This window comes from Mobula hypostoma, chromosome 13, assembly GCF_963921235.1.
Source record: "Mobula hypostoma chromosome 13, sMobHyp1.1, whole genome shotgun sequence".
NCBI lineage: Eukaryota > Metazoa > Chordata > Chondrichthyes > Myliobatiformes > Myliobatidae > Mobula > Mobula hypostoma.
The window spans coordinates 5,229,799-5,250,235 of record NC_086109.1 but is presented as its reverse complement, the minus strand read 5'-3'; the positions used below and the strand labels follow the sequence as shown (position 1 = coordinate 5,250,235).

Below are 20,437 nucleotides of genomic sequence, written 5' to 3'. Positions count from 1 at the left end.
GTGTTGAGCCTCCACAGAGAATTCCAGAGCTTCTCAACCAGCCAACTCCATTTTCCCTGTCTTGTGTTTTTACAACCATCAAAGTTTGGAGGGCTTTCCTATTTGTTATGATCTGGATTAGTCAAAACCTACCCAAAATCAGACCCAATAACCCAAACACCCAGTAAAGTAAGAATCTTTGCACTCAACATTAAATTATGTCATTCACTCTCATATTTTGCAGAGACTTTGGAGAAAATGTGATAACCAAAATACCAGAGATGACACGGACAGCATTTAGAAAGCTGTATAAAGGTTTAGGAAGTATTCATTCGAGTTTCTAAAAAAACACAAATAGTTTGGTCTGATGGTTCACAACATGGAAATGTATTGGTCTATTTAGATATTAACCGAATTTCCTGTTTTGGAAACAACGAAGTCTGACAGGATTAGGTGCATATATTTTCAGATTGGATAGAATTAAAAATACTTGATGAGAATTGTTGAAGCAGATAAAAGCTTTGTCATTGTGACTAGCAATGCTGGAGATGGAGATGTATGAAGTGGAAAAAGAATTTAATTGACCGATAATGACCTAAAAGTCCACAGAATCTTCCAGCATGAAATAATGCAGTGGGATCCTGATGTACAAAGGCCCTCTATCATTTAACTGAAATACTAACATGCTAATTTATCATTTTTATTTTATTTAATGACCGGTACAAGAAGATTTCAGGTGAAATCAATGTCAGAGGTTTTACTCCCAGTGGTCCAGAGAGTAACATTAGCCAGATTATAGAGTCATACAGCATGGAAAGAGGCTTTCGGCCCAACTCACCCATGTTGACTGTATCCCACTGAGGTAGTCTCACTTGCCCATGTTTAACCCATGACCCTCTAAACATCTCCTATCCATTTATTTATTGAGGTGGCTTTTAAATGTTAATGTACATGCCTCAACCACTGTTTGTGAGAGCAAAGTACAAATATACACCACCCTTTGCATTAAATGAAGGCAGTTTTCATTTTAAAAAATGGATAAACTCATGGAATATTATCTGTAAAACATGACCAATTTCAGTTTGTCATATGATAAAATGAAACTGCTGATGACAAACTATTACTAGGAGCAGGTGCGTGCGTACTATTCAGTATCAGTCACCACAATCCAAACCGTCCAAATCTGTTGCAAGCCAGTGTCCCTCAAACAGAAGTTGTTTAAATGCAGAACTGATGTAATTGGCTCAAAGAGACTCAAACATGAGAAATTCTGCAGATGGTGAAAATCCCTTTCAACACACTCCAAATGCTGCAGGAACCCAGCAGGTCAGGCAGCATCAGTGAGAAAGAATGAACAGTCAATGTTTCGGGCTGAGTCCCTTTTTCAGGACTGAAAAGGAAGGGGGAAGATGCCAGAATAAAAAGCTGGGGGGAGGGGTAGGTGGGAAAGGTAAAGGGCTGGAGAGGAAGAAATCTGATAGGAAAGGAGGAGGGGACCGAGGGGGAGGTGATAGGCAGGTGAGACGGCATAAAAGCTCAGAGTGGTGAATGGATGAAGGAGGGAGGGAAGATTTGTTTGCCAGGAGAAATCAATATGCCATCAGGTTGGAGGCTACCCAGACAGAATGTAAGGTGTGGCCTTCCACCCTGATGGGAGCCTCATCTTAGCACAAGCGGAGGCCACGAACTGAAACGTTGGAACGGAAATGGGAACTGGAATTTAAATGAGACCTATTCTGAAATGTTGTAGAAGTAACTTTCACTCCCCATTTGCAGACTTCCTTGTAGTCTTTGCTCAAATCGTGTTTTTCTCCAGTAGAGATTATGTATAATGTATGTTTAGTTTAAGTCTTTCTCATGAATGCTGTTTATATGATGCTATGCTCCTGTAGTGCTGCTCTTGCCTCAGTAAAGCAGCCAGCATAGCCAAAGACCCCACCCACCCCACATATATTCTCTTCTCTTCCATCGGGCCGAAGATACAAAAGCCTGAAAGCACCTATGACCAGGCTCAAGGACAGCTTCTATCCTGCTGTTAAAGGACATTTGAACAGTCCCATGGTATGGTGAAATGGACTCTCGATCTTACAGTCTATCTCATCATGAATTTGCATAGTATTGTCGACCTGCACTGCATTTTCTGTGTCACTGGAATATTTTATTCCATACTGTTATTCTTTTACCTTGTACTACTTGGAATGAATTCATCTGTATGGACAGTATGTGTCGTTTTCACTGTACCTCAGTATACAGTTTGTGACCATAATAAACCAATTTTAAAGTGGTTTTTATATTGCACCTGTACATATATGTACTTTTGCATCTGCCAGTAAACTTGACCTTGATTTTAAATGCTGTATTACATGGACTCTGGGTGAAAAATAAACTGTACAAATTGAGTTGGAGCTTGATGGGCCAATAAAGATTTGACTGGAACTTGACACAAAATCGTTATTAATCCCTTTAAAATGCAATGCAGTCTCATGTTGGTTCTGGTTATGCCTGGCTGAAGTTTCTTCATAGTGTGAGCCCAAAGAAATTTGAGGACTGGTGAAATGTTTGGTTTCAACTAGGTTACATCAGAGTAACACACTCAAAATGCTGGAGGAACTCAGCAGGTCAGCAGAGGGTCCCAACCTCTGCGGACCCCTTGTTTAATGGTATAGGTCCATGGCATAAAAAGGATTGGGAACCCTTGATGTATAAGAAGGAACAGTAGCCAACGTTTTGTGTCAAGATTCTTCATCACGACTTTTGATGGTCCAATTGAAGGTTCTCAGCTGAAAAAAATTGGCTCTTTTCTCCTCTCCATAGATGCTGCCTGGCCTGCTGAATTCCTCCAGCATTTTATATGTGTTACTCTGGGTTTCCAGCGTGACAATGCTTTCCAATGTTTGTAATTTGTAAAAATAAATGTGTTACTGAGTGTTTAGGGAGAGGTGGCAATAGCGTTGATTTTATACTGCTCCAGCAAAGAGCTACTACACATAAGCTGATCTTTAGAGGGACACACAAGAGAGAAGGAATTAGAAAGAGATACTGGAATGTTGATAGAATGGGAGGAGGTTCAAGTAGAATATCTTAAGACATAGGAACAGAAATAAGGACAATTGTGTCTGTTCCACCATTCCACCATGACTAATTTATTATCCCTCTCAACCCGATTCTCCTGCCTTCTCCCCGTAACCTTTGCTGCCCTGACTAATCAAGAACCTGTCACCCTCTGCTTTAACTATACCCAATGACTTTACCCAACTATACCCAATAGCTGTCTGTGGCAGTGAATTCCAAAGATTCACCACCCTCTGGCTAAAGCAGGGGTTCCCAACCTGGGGTCCATGGATCCCTCGGTTAATGGTTGGGGTCCATGGCATAAAAAAGGTTGAGATCCCCTGTGCTAAAGATTTACCAGCTCTAGCACAAGTAGGTTTCTGGGCAGATATAGTGCTGAATATTGAATGTAATTCCTTGCAAACATTTTTAGAGTTTTTAATTTTTAAGTTAGTGAGTTAATTAGAAAAGCATTATTAATTTTTTGTTGGGTTAGTTTGTGATTAAAATTCTCAATGATAACAAGAAAAACTTGTGCTAGATCACGTGGCGTGCATTATTTGTCAACCAGTTTCCATAGTGAGTTCATGCAGGTATCTCAGGCCTTGAAGTGGCTGAGTAGTTGTTAATCTCTGGTATTTGTCTGGCTATTTCTCACCTTGCTCTGAGTCTGGAACAGGTTTCAGAACCTCACCTGGGAAGGTCTCTTCTTAACTCTCCCCGGCTCGTTCCTGGGGCCCTGCCGCTGTTTGAGCTGGGCCTGGCGCTCATTCTGCACAGCCGCGAGCTCCAAATGAAGTCCAGCACACTGGAGGGTTGACGAGGAAAAGAAGATTATACGATTTGAACAGTCAACTACATCATAGACACAGGTAGAAGATAGAATTCACAGTTCAGTGCACTGGACAGTGATATCAGTGGAACCAGTCGTCTGGGATGCTGACAACATTTAAGAAGATTCCAGAAGAGCATCTGAAATGCCTAATCATAAAAGTTTGGGAGCTGGGATTAATACAGGAGTCGACCCTCAGACTGACGTGGATCAGATGGGCTGAATAGCCTGTTGCCTTAACGTTCAATTCTATGACTTCTAACATCTCAGCTGCAATACTGAAGAATTTCTCACCAGAATGAGCCACATCTCTTCCCAAGAATTCTGCCACAGTTACAAAATCTGGCATCTGCAATGTCCAGCTCATAGGATCTAATCCGTCCAATTATTACCCAGTTATCAGCCTAGGCCAAATCATCAATGATTTTCCTTCCGTTATGAGGTCAGAGTAGGGGATGTCCACAACGTTCAATCCCATCTGCGGCTCCCCCACCCACCACCATGCCCGCATGCAGCAAGACCTTGACAAGAGACAGCACGTGAGTGTAACGCCATTACAGCACCAGCAACCCTGGATTCAATTCCCATCGCTGTCTGAAAGGAGATTGTACATTCTCCCCGTAACTGTTTTGGTTTCCTCCCTCCCACATTCCAAAGACGTACACATTAGTAGGTTAATTAGTCACATGGGTGTAATCACATGGTTTCGTTGGGCCAGAAGGGCCTGTTACTATGCTGTGTCTCTAAATAAATAAAGTTGGAAGTAATTTTCATGCCATCAAAAGTATCAGAGAATGATCATCAAAAAGAGAAAGTCCATATTGTATGACGGGGGCGATCATGATCTTCCCGCGACCATGATGGTTCTTGGCAAATTTTTCTACAGAAGTGGTTTGCCATCGCCTTCTTCTGGGCAGTGTTTTTACAAGATAGGAGACCCCAGCCATTATCAATACTCTTCAGAGATTGTCTGCCTGGTGTCAGTGGTTGCATCACCAGGACTAGTGATCTGCACCAGCTGCTCGTATGACCATCCACCACGTGTTCCCATGGCTTCACGTGACCCTGATCCGGGGGGGGGGGAGAGGGGGGAGGGCTAAGCAGGTGCTACACCTTGCCCAACAGTGACCTGCAGGCTAGCGGAGGGAAGGAGCATCTTACATCCCCTTTGGGAGAGACGTATCTCCACCTCGCCACCCAAGCCATATAAATACTGGGACTTAAAGAGCAGGTGGCAGGTTGGTTATCTTGCATCAAGTGAAGCCCCTTCTGATATCCCAGAGACATTCTATCACTGACTAGACACATGTCAGGAGTGTGATGACGAATTCTCCACTTGCCCGAATGACTGCACCTCCAACAAGTCACAAGAAGCTTGATACTGGCCATGATGCACTAATAATGAGTTAAACTTCTGCCGTGTAAATCACTTTGCCTCAAACACAGTTGGCCCATCTTTCATGGAATGAGACAGGAGTGAAATATCCTCCTCCTCATATGGCATAAAACATAATCGGGTTAAACTCACAAATCACGCCATGCTTTCAGCTCTCTGGGACAAACAGACTTTTCCAAATATGTCATAGAGTCATAGAGAGCACATAACCAGGCCCTATGGCCGTGCCAAACCGTTTAAACTGCTACTCGCATTGACCTGCAGCTGGACCATAGCCCTCCATACGCCCACTATCCATGCCGATCAAAGTAGAACCAGAGATTGCTAAAATGGGGAATTTTAAGTATTGTTGACCTTAAAGGGACATTCTTTGAATGAATTGCTATAAATTGGCATGTGGTATTTCTCAGCTTGTGGCACTCTACATTCTGACTGGTGGCATCGGAGACTGGTACGGAAACTCCAAAGCACAGGGATACCAGAGGCTATAGAAAGAGGTGGATTTGGCCAGTGCCATCATTGGTACAGCTCTCCCCACCAGTACAGTGCAAAAGACTTAGGTGCTTATATATAGCTCGGGTGCCCAAGACTTTTGCACAGTACTGTAGTAATTTTATGTATTGCACTGTACTGCTGCCACAAAACAAAACAAATTTCATGACGTGTGTGAGTGATGATAAACCTGATTCTGATATGGGTCTCAATTGTGGACTGAGAGTGGGAAGGAGGCAGGGAGAGGGGAATCATGGTTGGGAAAAGGGGAAGGGAGAGGGCAGGGAGTGGAATGCACCAGAGGGACATTCTGTAATGATGAATAAACCAATTGTTTGGAATCAAATGGCCTTGCCTGGTGTCTCAGAACTGGGTGTGCCTGCACCAACATCATCTACCGCCCCGACACTCCTCCTGTTCTTCCTCTCCCTCACCTTTCCCAGCATCCTTTGCTCCCACCAGATTTCAAGCTCGCTCTCCGCTCCACGTTGACAAATACAGTACTGTGCAAACGTCTCAGGCACCCTAGCTATACATTTTTTAAATTGAGATACAGCATGAAGTAGGCCTTCCAGCCCTTTGAGCTGCACCGCCCAGCTATCCCAGTTTTAACCCTAGCTTAATCATGGAACAATTCACAATGACCTATTATCCAACCGACAGGTACACCTTTGGACTGAGGGAGGAAATCTGAGCACCCCCCCCCCCCAAGGCAGTCACAGGAAGAACATACAAACTCCTTACAGACAGCAATGGGAATTGAATTTGGGTCATTGTTACTGTAAAGTGTTGCACTAACCACTATGCTAATATGCCTGCTGTGTACATACATCTACTGATGCTTCTGGACACATCTTCAGTGATGTTCCTGGAATCATCGGGTGTTTTGGGTCTTTCAACATCATACAACCTCCTCCAGGTGACCCAGCCGGGGCTGATCAGACCCCAGCTTGTGTCCAGATGGCTAGCTACTTATGACTCCATGGCTCCCCTCTTTTGAGCCACAGCCATCTTGAGGCCCTCTCTGCCACATCGGTGGTACTGCGGATGGCTCTCCTCTTCCTCTCTCCCTCGATGCCCAAATTGCTGAAGGCTGTAACTAAGGAACAGGCTACGAATCCCCTCCAACCAACCTCCACTGGGAGACACCTCACTCAACTTTGGCACAGAACTGTATGTTAATCTAAGTTCATGTCTGACCTTGTACTGTACTGTGCTGCTGCAGCAAAACATTAACTTTCATTGCATTTCTACCGTGTGTAGGTATGCCTATCACACTAATAACCAAGTTTGAGTTTTTAATGTGTGGGATTATTGATGAAGTATTTCTGTTCAGCATCTGGATGGGTATAATTTTCTCACCTCCTCCTGTTTAGCGTGGAGCTGATGTAATTGCCTTTCTAGTTGCTCTTTCAGTTGTCTGATCTCCAGCTGACGAGCCACCTCACGCTGTTCGGTCCTGGCATAGGACTCGCCTGCAATGAATCAGAAATGACAGAAAGTCTGCAGGACGCTGGAAATCCAGAGCAACACACACAAAACGCTGGAGGAACTCCGCGGATCAGGCAGCATCTGCGGAAAAAAATAAACATGGGTCCCGATGAAGGGTCTCGGCCCGAAATGTCGGCTATTTACTCCTTTCCATAGATGTTGCCTGACCTGCTGAGTTCCTCCAGCATTTCATGCCTGTCGCATTGTATCAGAGTCTAGGTTCGGAATCAAGAGGCAAACGACAGCAGTTGAGATACCGGGGAGCTGGACTAACCGTTCTGTAGCACAGTTGTCTCCTGCTCTGCAGTGTCAGTGACTTGGTTCTGTAGCGTGCCTGCAGTTTGAAGAAACGTGGAAAAGGATTAGTGTCATCTTGGAGCATTTACAGCACGGATACAGGCTCTTCAGCCCAATGGAAACACACAAATTCAACTCATTAACGGATTTCAATTTTATTCCAGACATTTGTTCACCATGCAAAATGTAACATTCCATGATATTGGCTCCCTGTTCTGTAAGCTCATGATATCATTTAACATAGAACATAGAACAAAAGTTTAGGCTCTTCAGCTGACCTTTTGACCTACTCCAAGATCAATCTAACCTTTCCCTCACACATCATCTTCATCATTATGTGATATGTCATATGACATGGGCGATCATGGTCTTCCTTCTCCATCCATGACTGAGATGGAAAATGAGCGAGCCATTATTAAATGATACAGCATACTCAATGGGCCAAATGGCCTAATTCTGCTCCTATATGTTATTGCCTTATAACCATGATTGTTCCTGGCAAATTTTTCTACAGAGGTGTATAAGATGATGAGAGGCATTGATCGTGTGGATAGTCAGAGGCTGTTTCCCAGGGCTGGAATAGCTATCATGAGAGGGCACAGTTTTAAGGTGCTTGGAAGTAGGTACAGAGGAGATGTCAGGGGTAAGTTTTTTACGCAGAGTGGTGAGTGCGTGGAATGGGCTGCCAGCGATGGTGGTGGAGGCGGATATGATAGGGTCTTTTAAGAGACTCCTAGACAAGTACATGGAGCTCAGAAAAATAGAGGGCTTTGGGTAACCCTAGGTAATTTCTAAGGTAAGGACTTGTTCGGCACTGCTTTGTGAGCCGAAGAGCCTGTATTGTGCTGTAGGTTTTCTATGTTTCTACGTGGTTTCCCATTGTCTTCTTCACACATAGCCCTCCAGTTTTCTATCATCCCTGTGTCTACCTAAAAGTATCTTAAATGTTCTTAATGTATCTGCCCTTACCACCACCTGATAAAGAAATTCTCATTAAATTTTGCAAAAATTCTCCCATGGAGCAGTAAGTATCCCAATCACACTAACCAAAGTCCCAACTCCTAATAGTAACCATCAGATATCTCTGAGGCCATCAATCTAGGTCCCAACTAGCAATAGCTAACCCTAATCACCAAGACTAACATTACAACTCCTAGCTGGCAGTAACTAGGCAGTGATCACCAAGGTCACAGAGCAGCATTTACTGGGCTCCTGAAGTAGTATCCAAGCTCTGAACCCTTCCCAAAGCAAGGCAAAAATTATCCATACTGTGTGTCACTGATACGATGCAATGGGTTGGTGAGTATCACCACAGGGGCCAGTCGCACTCACACCCAAGTGAATTCATCAGAAACCCAATAAGTAAAAGGAAAATTGGTCTATCCTCTGCCCCATGTGTCCACCATGGACTGTGAGTATGGACCTAGGTTGGTATGAACATAAAACATAGAACATTACACACCCTTCATCCCACAAGGTTGTGCCAACCCTCTAACCTGCTCTAAGATCAATCTAACCCTTCCTATATAGCCCTCCATTTTTCTATCACCCTTTTCTATCTAAGAGCATCTATGGAGGGAAATGGATAGTTGATGTTTTGGGCCAAGACCCTTCATCAGGTCCAAAGTATTTGTTCCTTCATAGATGCTGCAGATCATGCCGAGCTCCTCCAGCATTTTGTGTGTGTTGCTGAAGGTTTCCAGCATCTGCAGAATCTCTTGTGTCTCTGGAAGATGCTGAGCCTGTTTTTTGGAAGGTTCTGCACGTTTACTTGTTGACCACACTACAGAAGGTATCTGCACTTACTCTGAAGGTTCATTATTGTAGAAGCCATTCTTTGCTGTTGCTCTTCAGCTTTTTGTAGTTCAGCTGCAGGAAAGAACATCAATTATTATTTTCCCCACTCACAGTACAATAGTGTCAGCAATTGTGTGTGCATTTTGTTTGTGTCGTTAATGGTGTCAGTTGTGTGTGTTGTTAATGGTGTCAGTTCTGTGTGCATTTTGTGTATGTTGTTAATGGTGTCAGTTGTGTGTGTGTTGTTAATGTTATCAGTTATGTGTGCATTTTGTGTGGGTTGTTAATGGTGTCAGGTGTATGTGTTAATTGTGTCAGTTGTGTGTGCATTTTGTGTGTGTTATTTAATGGTGTCAGGTATGTGTGTGTTGTTAATGGTGTCATGTGCGTCTTGTTAATGGTGTCAGTTTTGTGTGCATATTGTGTGTGTTGTTAATGGTGTCAGTTGTGTGTGCATTTTGTGTGTGTTGTTAATGCTGTCAGGTGTGTGTGTTAATGCTGTCAGGTGTGTGTGTTAATGGTGTCAGGTGCGTGTGTTAATGCTGTCAGGTGTGTGTTTTTAATGGTGTCGGTTATGTGTGTGTTAATAGTGTCAGGTGCGTGTGCATTTTGTGTGTGTTGTTAATGCTGTCAAGTGTGTGTGTTAATGGTGTCAGGTGCGTGTGTTAATGCTGTCAGGTGTGTGTGTTAATGGTGTCAGGTGCATGTGTTAATGCTGTCAGGTGTGTGTTTTTAATGGTGTCGGTTATGTGTGTGTTAATGGTGTCAGGTGTGTGTGCATTTTGTGTGTATTGTTAATGCTGTCAGGTGTGTGTGTTAATGGTGTCAGGTGTGTGTGTTAATGTTGTCAGGTGTGTGTGTTAATGGTGTCAGGTGCGTGTGTTGTTAATGTTGTCAGGTGTGTGTGTTAATGGTGTCAGGTGCGTGTGTTGTTAATGGTGTCAGGTGTGTGTTTTTAATGGTGTCAGGTGTGTTTGTTAATGGTGTCAGGTGCGTGTGTGTGTTAATGTTGTCAGGTGTGTGTTGTTAATGTTGTCAGGTGTGTGTTTTTAATGCTGTCAGGTGTGTGTTTTTTTAATCGTGTCAGGTGCGTGTGCATTTTATGCATGTTGTTAACAATGTCAGCTATCACACACTGGGCAGCTCTCAGTGTCTCACTACATCAATAGTGCTGAGGTCAAGAGCTTCAAGTTCCTAAATGTGAACGTCACCAGCAGTCTGTCCTGGTCCATGGTCAAGAAAGCTCACCAATGCCTCTCCTTCCTCAGGAGACTAAAGAAATGTGGCAATTCCCCTCTGTCAATATCTCAGAAAATCTGTCCTGGACCCAGCACGCTGATGCATTCATGAAGGATACACGCTGGCATTTCTATTACGAATTTGAGATTTGGTATGTGACTAAATTCTCCAGCAAATTTCTACACTTGAATTGTGGAGGGCATTCTGACTGGTATGGAGACTCTACTGCACAGGATCGCTAGAGACTGCAAAGGGTTTATGGACTCACCCAGCTCCATCGAGCTCAACTCACCCAACTATTCAGGACATCTTTAAGAAGGGCAGCATCAATCACTAAGGATTCTCACCATCCAGGACATGCCTGCTTCCTGAGGAGGCTCAGCAGCCCGAACAACAATTCAGAAACATCGTCTTCTCCACCGTCAGATTTCTGAACAGTCCATGAAGCCTATGAACACCAACTCACTAGTCATTTTCTCTGCACTGCTTCTGCAATATGACTTTGTGCTGTGCTGCTGCCACAAAAGAACAAATTTCATATCATATGTCAGCGATAATCAACCTGATTCTGATGCTGATTCCCAATCCAGGCATACCTCTGCTGATTAGAAGCTGCTTTTGCTTGAGTTCATTGTCTTCTTTCAAGGCTTCAATTTGGTTCAGGAGTTCCTGGGTTTGATTTTCAACAGTCTCCAATTTGCTCTGTAAATTCCTGAGTGCTGTACCATCACTTTCTGCTCTCTGGGAAAAACAGCGATGAAGCGATGAGGGAGAAAGATAAAAAAAAAGTAAATACAAGAGATTCTGCAGATGCCGGAAATCTTGAAGAACACACAGAAAGCGCTAAAGGAACTCAGCAAGTCAGACAGTATCTACGGAGGGGAATAAGCAGTCAACATTTCGGGCAGAGGCCTTTCATCAGGACTCAGGATGACCTGATGATGGGTCTCGGCCCAAAATGTCGACTGTTTATTCACCTCCAATGAAAAAATAATCTGGCCAATTATTTTAGAGTAATGTGAAAAGCGAACAAAATACAATGGAGTAGCAAGCAATGTTCCGGAGCAATTCAGCAGGTCTTGCAGCATCACAGATGCTGAATTCCTCCAGAATATTGTTGCTCCAGATTCCAGTATTTCCGTGTCTGGTGTCTCCAAACACAAGGAGATGCCAGCAATCTGAACTAAAAGCAGAAGATGTTAGGGATACCTGCCAGGCTGGGTAGTATCTGTGGAGAACGAAACAGAGATTGATGGCTTTTCATCTTTGGCATATCTAGTTGAAGTGGTCCTTCACAGACCTCAGTTTTGTACTGGCCAGTGAGTTCAGCGATCCTGGGCTGGGAACTGGCCACAAGCAGTATGGGTGGTTGTTGGAATCTCTCCTGCACCCATCCGGTTACTTCCACTCAATAGCAGTCCTCCATAGCACCCAGGGCATCTTCAAGGAGTGATGCCTCAAAGAGGCAGCATCCATCATTGAGGACCCCCATCACCCAGGACGTGCCCTCGTCTCATTGCCACCATCAGGGAGGAGGTACAGGAGCCTGAAGATGCACACTCAATGATTCAGGAACGGCTCTTCCCCCGCTGCCTTCAGATTTCTGAATGGAAGTTGAACCCATGAACACTACCTCACTATTTTTTTATTTCTATTTTTACACTACTTATTTATAGTAATTTATCTATTTTTTATATTTTATATGTGTGTGTGTGTGTGTGTGTGTGTGTACAAATTCAGGAGATTTTTGGACATCAGGAGATTTGTCAATGATTTTAGAAATGAAGTTACTGAGAAGCACATGAATTAAGAGAAGGATATAGGATATTTCGGGTCAAGATCCGCCATCAGAGGCTCTCAATGGCACTTAAAAAGTATGGGGATGGGCATTTGAATTGGCAAGACTCAATAGCCAATAGAGGAAGTGGTGGTAAATGGTAAGTGGTGCTATAGATACAGGTATGGATATGTGGATAATGGTATAGGTAGCGGTATGAACATGTGGATAATATAGGTAGTGGTATGGACATGTGGATTATGGTTTAGATAGTGGTATTGTCACGTGGACAGTGCTACAGATGATAGACCAGACATGTGGATAGTGGTATAGATATTGGCATGGAAATGTTGGGCCAAAATGCCCTTTTCTGTGCTATATGACTGTATGACAATTTTGTCACTTTTCATTTATGCTTTCTTTAAATGCTTTCAGAGTGGAGGAGTCAGGGTCCACGGACAGAACGTTACCTGTAGCTTGCTCTCTACGATGTGCAGTCGATCGGTAGTCTCTGAGCACTGGGCTGTCAGTTCAGCACACTCAGCCATCGCCCTGTGATACAACTCTTTCCAGTGGGCAGACTCCTGTTCCTCTTCCCTCAGCGATCTCTGCAAACACAGACACTCAGCGTTAACCCCCCTTTACCAACCACACTCGGAACATTGTGCCCAGTTCTAATTGCCTCATTACAGGAAGGATGCAGAAACTTTAGAGAGAGTGCAGAGGAGATTTACCAGGATGCAGCCTGGATTAGAGAGCGTATCATATGAGGATAGGGTGAGCAAGCTGAGGCTTTTTTCTTTCAAGCGAAGGAAGATGAGAGGAGACTTTATAGAGGTGTACAAGATGTTGAGAGGTGTAGATAGAGTGGACAGCCAGAGACTTTTATCTCAGGGTGGAAATGGTTAATACAAGGGAGCATAATTTTAAGGTAATTGGAGGGAAGTATAGGGGGGATGACAGAGGTAAGTTTTTTTACACAGCTGAATCGTCCTGCCAGGGATGGTAGAAAGGCTGATATGATAAAGGTTTTTAAGAGACTCTTGGTAGGCACAAGGATGAAAGAAAAATTGAGGGCTATGCAGGATGGAAGCATTAGGTTGATCTTGGAGTAGATTACGAGTCAGTATTGTAAAGCCTGTGATATGCTGTACTTTTCTATGTTCTAAATCTTTTGCTTTAATTAAAATTATCTGAAAATTCAAGCTCATACAGTTCCTTCAGCTTGGTGTGGCATTAGCACGAACTAATGTGTTTACAGTTGCCCCTTTTCTTATGCTATTTGGTCAATTTTGACTGAGGCAGCTTGCAGATAACAAAAGGCACAGCGCCTTTGAATATGCCAGGACTCTTTCGATTTTCTGTTTTGTATTCAGTGTTTTGTCATTCTTTTTTTTTGCTGTTTGTGCAATTTGTTTTTTTTTTTGCGTGGGTTGGGGGGGGGGTTCCATGGCTTTCTTTGTTTTGTGGCTGCCTGTGGGAAGATGAATCTCGGGGTTGTATGCCGCCGACATATAATCAGGTAGATAATAAATGTACTTTGACTTTAGAGTTGTGCTTTTGAAAAGTAATTTGGCTGCTGACTTTAGCAAATGCAACGTTGATGCGGCTGATGAGATTCGATTTATCACAAAATGCACTGGTAAATTTCCATTGGCTATTGGTGGAGAGCTCTCTGACTGTTGTATCATGGCCTGGTGCAGAGTCTCCACTGCACAGGATCGCAAGAGGCTGCAGACGATTGTAGAGTCAGCCAACTCCATCACAGGCACAACCCTCCCACCATCGAGGATCTGCAAGAGGTGGTATGTCAAGAAGGCGGCATCCATCGTTAAGGACCCCCAAAATCCCGGACACGCCTTTTCCTTATTGCTACTCTTATGGGTGTCGGGGTGGAGATACTGTACGTCTCTACCAAAGTAGATGTAAGGGGGCCTGTCCCTCTGCTAACCTGCAGGTCACCCTTGGGCAAGGTGTAGCACCTGCTTAGCCCCTCCGATCAGGGTCATGTGAAGTCATGGGGGCAGGTGGCAGATGGTTCACATGAGCATCTGGTGCATATCACAAGTCCTGGTTATGTGACCACTGACACCAGGGTATTGATAATGGCTGGGGTCACCTGTCTTGTAAAGACACTGCCCAGAAGAAAGTAATGGAAAACCTCTGTGTAGAAAAGTTTCTCAAGAACAATCTTGATTGTCCATGTCATATGACACAGCACATAATGATGATGCTGATGACTATCAGAGAGGAGGTACAGGAGCCTGCAGACATACACTCAGTGTTTTAGGTACAGCTTCTTCCCTTCTGCTAACAGATTTTGGTACAGTCCATAAACCCATGAAGACTGCCTTGTTATTGTTTCCTTTTTTGTTTGCAATTTGCAGGAATTTTAGTCTTTGCACTATACTGTTACTGCAAAACAACAAATTTCACGCTGGATAAGTCAGTGATAATGAACCTGACTGTGAGCCTGAAGTGCGGGTGATTTTTCATCGTGGCTCTCTTTGCTGGGCCTTTCTCAGCACCACCAGCTGTACCTGAGCCCTCCACACCTGCCACTCACCTTGACATTGTCCAGACTTTGTTCCACCGTAGTTTTCTCCTCGATCGCTCTCTGGAGTGATTCCTTGGCCATGTTCTCATACTTGAGTTTCTGTTCCTGCATTTCGATCATGCTTTCCTTGACACTGTCTTTTGAGTGATTCTATTGGAGAAAAACAGAGGTGTTCCATGTAGCACCAGGGAGGAGAAGTTTCAATGGAAGAAAGGGAGACAGGCATTATGAACACTGAAGGTCATTCATTTACTTACTGGTCACTAGCACCATTTCCAAGTTGTTTCTTCTACTTACTAATTACACTACCTGAGTTATAGGGGAAAGTTGAATAGATTAGGACTTTAGTCATAGTCATACTTTATTGATCACGGGGGAAATTGGTTTTCGTTACGGTTGCACCATAAATAATTAAATAGTAATAAAACCATAAATAGTTAAATAGTAATATGTAAATTATGCCAGGAAATAAGTTCAGGACCAGCCTATTGGCTCAGAGTGTCTGACCCTCCAAGGGAGGATTTATTCTCTGGAATGTAGGAGATTGAGGGGAGATTGGAAAGAGGTGTACAAAATTATGAGGGGTACAGATGGTATAAATGCAAGCAGATTAGGTGAGACTAGAACTAGAAGTCATAGGTTAAGGGTGAAATATTTAAGGTGAGAGAGTGGAACGAGCTGCCAGGGTAACAGGTGGACGTGGGTTCAATTTCAACATGTAAGAGAAGTTCGGATAGATACGTAGATTGTAGGGCTATGGTCCAGGTTGTAGGTAGATGGGACGAGGCAGAATAATAGTTCAGGGGGACTCAGCTGGGCCGAAGGGCCTAGTTCTCTGCTGTAGTGTTCCACAACATTCAGTCCATTAAATCCAACCTAGCAGCCAGAAAAGCAATGGCTCGGTCCCTTTGCCCTTCTCTTTCCCCTGTAATCACACAATAATCTGCAGATGCTGGGATCAAAGGAACACTCACAACATGCTGGAGGAACTCAGCAGGCCAGGCAGCATCCGTGGAAACGATCAGTCAATGTTTCGGGCTGGAACCCTTCGTCAGGACTGAAGAGGGAAGGGGCAGAGGCCCTATAAAGGAGGTGGGGGGAGGGTGGGAAGGAGAAGGCTGGTAGGTTCCAGGTGGAAAACCGGTAAGGGGAAAGATAAAGGGGTGGGAGAGAGGATAGGCAGGAAAGGTGAAGAAGGAATAGGGGAAAGCACAACGGGGAGTTGAAGGAGGCGGAACCCTCTGCCCCTTCCCTCTACAGTCCTGACGAAGGGTTCCGGCCCGAAACGTCGACTCATCGTTTCCACGGATGCCGCCCGACCTGCTGAGTTCCTCCAGCGTGTTGTGAGTGTTCCCTTTCCCCCATAAGCCTGTGATGTGCATCCATCGGCCTCCCTTTCTTCCTTTGAAGGCTTAACTTTACAGGGGCCAACTAACTCTGGGATGTGGGTGGAAACCAGAGCACCCAGTGAAATCTCACATGGATACAGGGTTAGAAAATGACCTCGAAACTTACAAAATACAAAAACAATCATAGAAAATGTAGTCTCATGGAAATTGTTAGTTCTCTGATCTATGTTCAGTCATGAGGTCTCATAAAAATTGTTAGACCTCTGATTTACATTTCTACCCAGTAAAGTACCTTATCAGCATAAACTTCTCAAGAAAGAATGGTGGAACAACCAGCGGGGTTGGGATTTAAAGTTATTGGCTGGAGAACGAGAGGAGGGTTATAGAGAATGTTCTCACACCGAGGATGGAGGGACTGTGAAGCCCATTGTCTGACAGAGTGCGGGAAATACATTTATCCCCACATTTATCTAGTACCGGGACAAAATCCTAACAACAGAATAGAACTTTGTTGGCATAGCTCAAGACAACAATATTGTGGTGCACAGTGCTCTATTTGTCAATGTGGAGCGGAGAGAGAGTTTGTAAATCTGGTGGGAGCAAAGAATGTTGGGTATGGTGAGTGTGGAGTGCTATGGGAGGGGTGTGGGGCAGGTGGCAGAGAAAGAGTGCCAGGGGCAGGGGGTGGTGTGAGTGCCAACACACCCAGCTCTCAGACACCATTTGGTGTCATTTGGTTCAAACAATTGGTTTATTGATCATTACAGAATGTCTCTCTGGTGCTTCCCACTCCCTGTCCTCTCCCTTCCCCTTTTCCCGACCATGATTCCCCTCTCCCTGCCCCCTTCCCACTCTCAGTCCACAATAGAGACCCAGATCAGAATCAGATTTGTCATCACTCACATACTGTATGTCATGAAATTTGTTTTGTTTTGTGGCAGCAGTACAGTGCAATACAGAAAATTACTACAGTACTGTGTAAAAGTCTTAGGCACCCTAGCAATATGTAAGTGTTTAAGATTTTTACACAGTGATAATAAACCTGATTCTGATACGGCAATTAACTGGACTGTGACATTGTAATCAGACTCTTGAATTAAATGCTGTTTAAGATATACAATGTTTTGCACACAGTGTAAAATTCTCTTGATAAAAATCTCTTAAATAAAATGTTTTAGATTCATCTACAATAAAAATTACTCCTGATCTCACCATCTACCTTGTCATAGTCCTTGTACCTTATTGCCTGCCTGCACTGCACTTTCTCTGTAACTGTAACACTTTATTCTGCATTCTGTTACTGTTTTCCCTTCTACTACTTCAGTTTACTGAAGTATGGAATGATCTGATGATATACAGATAAAAACTTCTCCCTGTATCTCGGTACATGTGACAATAATAAAACAATATCCATTCATTCTGAATAAAATCTACAGCTCGGCAGTTGAACTCTGTTGTCTTCTCTCTACATCCACAGTTTACTGTTATGGAACTCTTCTGTTCCATAGAGTCATAGAAAAGTACAAAAGTAGGCCCTTCAGCCCATCTAGTCCATGGCCAATCATTTAATCTGCACCGGGACCATAGCCCTCCATATCCCTACCGTTCATGTACCTGTCCAAACTTGTCTTAAACATTGAAATCGAGCTCGCATGGACCATTTGCGCTGGCAGCTCGTTCCACACTCTCAAGACCCTCTGAATGAAGAGGTTCCCCTTAAACTTTTCATCTTTCACCCCTAACCCACGACCTTTGGTTGTAGTCTCAGTGGAGAAAGCCTGCTTGCATTTGCCCTATCTGTCCCCTCGTGCGTGACTTCCCATCGTTGTGGGAAACTGCACATTTTTGTTTTGTACTTATTTCTGGCTGTAGGGTACAACAGAAAGCCTCATTTCACACGCACACACTTTTCATTCAACAACCTTGAAAAATTCCCTCATTGAACAATGAATTCCCCTACCTGCGCCCAGGTGTGTAACTGAGTCTCCAGTGACTGCAGTTTGCAGCGCAGCGAATCATCGTTCAGTTGTACCTGAAATGAGGATTTACAGGTGAGTATAGACCAAGCAAAGTAGAGTGTGATGTCAGGTTATGCGTCCAGCCCTGGGGAATTAATCTCAGCTACAGGCTGTGGGGATTCTGTCCGTGTTTACACCAGCATTGTAACAATGGGATTGGGTTCCAGCAGAAATGCAACCCAGATTTCGGAGGTTCACATGGATTCAATCTGACATTTGTGACTCAGTGATTGTCCGTGGACCATCTACAGACCATCCTCACACCATCTACAGACCATCCTCACATCACCCACAGACCATCTATACACCATTCATGCACCATCTACGGACTATCCACAGATCATCCATGGCCATCCACACATCATCCCTAGACCATCCAAAGACCATTCATGTACCATCAATGGACCCCTTATCTAAGAAAGGATTTGCTGACATTGGAGAAGGTTCAAAGGAGGTTGACAAGAATGATTCCAGGATTGATGAGGGGTGTTTGATGGCCCCGGACCTGTGTTAACAGGAATTCAGAAGAATGACGGAGTGATTTCATTGAAACCTATCGAATGTTGAAAGGCCTCGATAGAGTGGATCTGGAGAGGATGTTTCCTATGGTGGCAGAGTCTAAGATCAGAAGACACAGCCTCATATTGGAGAGATGTCCATTTAGAACAGAGATGAGGAATTTCTTTGACCAAAGAGTGGTGAATCTGTGGAATTCATTGCCATAGATAGATGTGTTAGGACAAGTGACTGGGTAGATGTAAATTGGAAGCTGGTAGGTTCTCGATTAGAAAGGGCATCAAAGATTACAGGGAGGAGGCAGGAGAATGGGGTTGCAACGGATAATAAATCAGCCATGATGAAATGGCGGAGCAGGTTCAAATGGACCAGATGGCCGAATTCTGTTCCTGTGCCTTATAGTCTTATGAGTCTCGGTTCGACAAGCCGCAAATGGCAACCACACGATTCCTACCTTCCACGATTTCTCTGCAGCCTGCAGGAGCGTGGTAAGCAGCTGCTGGAGGACTGCCATCTTCTGTTTCAGCATCACCTCACGGTGCAGAGCTTCCTGCCGGGGAGAGATGCCTAAGAGTCAGTACAAGCCCTCCAGCTCAACAATCAAACCGCACTGCATTTCAAACACATCCTATACCCACTTGATTACATCGAGCTGCATCTTCAAACAGGGATAAACTAAATTAAAGAATCCACTCATAGTTGAAGATGGTTAAGTTTAGTTGTCGGTCAACCATACATGAATACAGCCAAATGAAACAATGTTACTCCTGAGCCAAGTTGCAACATACAGTACCAACACAGTCATACACAGCTCAAAGCTCATATAGCACATACAAGATAGCAGTATAATACAGTCACACCAAAAAATGTAGTTCAGGACCCTGAGTCAATGAATGTTGCAGAAATCTACATGAGCACAATGCAGCTGGTCTTCTGCCGAGTGAACACTAGGGGGCAGCACCGACTCTAGCTTGGACGCCATGCCACACCTCCGCTGGTGGAGCACACTGACTCTGCTGCCTCCCTTCTGGGTGGCTGTAAACAGGCGACACCACGGCTTGAGGCCTAATCTTCGCTACGACGGAGTCCACACGGCTTCCTCACTGTCCACCAATGAACCAGTGAATCAGACTTGCAGCATACCACATTAACAATGTCCAACAGGGTCAACACAAAACAAGAGACTAAGGCGATCACTCGTTGTTAGACATGTCAGTATTTACATTTTTAATTATATTATATCTAACTTTGCATTGAATTTCAGAGTTAGATGGCAGATGAATTACCTTCAGATACTCTGACAGTTGCTTGATCTCCTGAAAAACATAAAATGCAGGAATTTCGTGAAGGAGACAAAATTAAATTTTGATTTAAATCCATCAAGACCACACTGCTGGCAAGACTTCGCCCCTAGTCTCCAACAGTCCTTAAAAGACCACGCCCTCTCCCATCCATCCTACTGAGAAGATCACTCCAGGTAGTGTTCAGTTTGTCCCCCTAGCAACCAAAGTTGAGAAATTTAATTTCCTCAATTGTGTCTGCCACTTACAGTAGTTATTGGTGACTGGAGTTGCTTTATCCACCCACAGGTTGTGAGGGTTGAGCCCAGTTGCTCCGGAACTGAGGATGGCCCCTTACCAGGGGTG

At 44.1% G+C, this 20,437-nt stretch overlaps 1 protein-coding gene across 2 annotated transcripts in view; it reads right to left on the bottom strand.

Annotated features, from left to right (window-relative positions):
• Nucleotides 1–20,437, bottom strand: part of LOC134355380 (TRAF3-interacting JNK-activating modulator) — a 49,022-nt gene that overhangs the window by 8,995 nt on the left and 19,590 nt on the right. The window contains exons 5-14 of one of the 2 annotated variants that reach the window (XM_063065174.1): nucleotides 20,078–20,107; nucleotides 19,246–19,341; nucleotides 18,218–18,289; nucleotides 14,918–15,058; nucleotides 12,822–12,959; nucleotides 11,171–11,315; nucleotides 9,345–9,407; nucleotides 7,516–7,575; nucleotides 7,113–7,225; nucleotides 3,725–3,838 (exon numbers count right to left, since the gene is read on the bottom strand). In XM_063065174.1, the coding sequence (XP_062921244.1) occupies nucleotides 3,725–3,838; nucleotides 7,113–7,225; nucleotides 7,516–7,575; nucleotides 9,345–9,407; nucleotides 11,171–11,315; nucleotides 12,822–12,959; nucleotides 14,918–15,058; nucleotides 18,218–18,289; nucleotides 19,246–19,341; nucleotides 20,078–20,107 (972 nt within the window). Of the gene's footprint in view, nucleotides 1–3,688; nucleotides 3,839–7,112; nucleotides 7,226–7,515; nucleotides 7,576–9,344; nucleotides 9,408–11,170; nucleotides 11,316–12,821; nucleotides 12,960–14,917; nucleotides 15,059–18,217; nucleotides 18,290–19,245; nucleotides 19,342–20,077; nucleotides 20,108–20,437 lie in introns of both variants that reach the window. The other variant, XM_063065175.1, reaches the window with a different exon arrangement.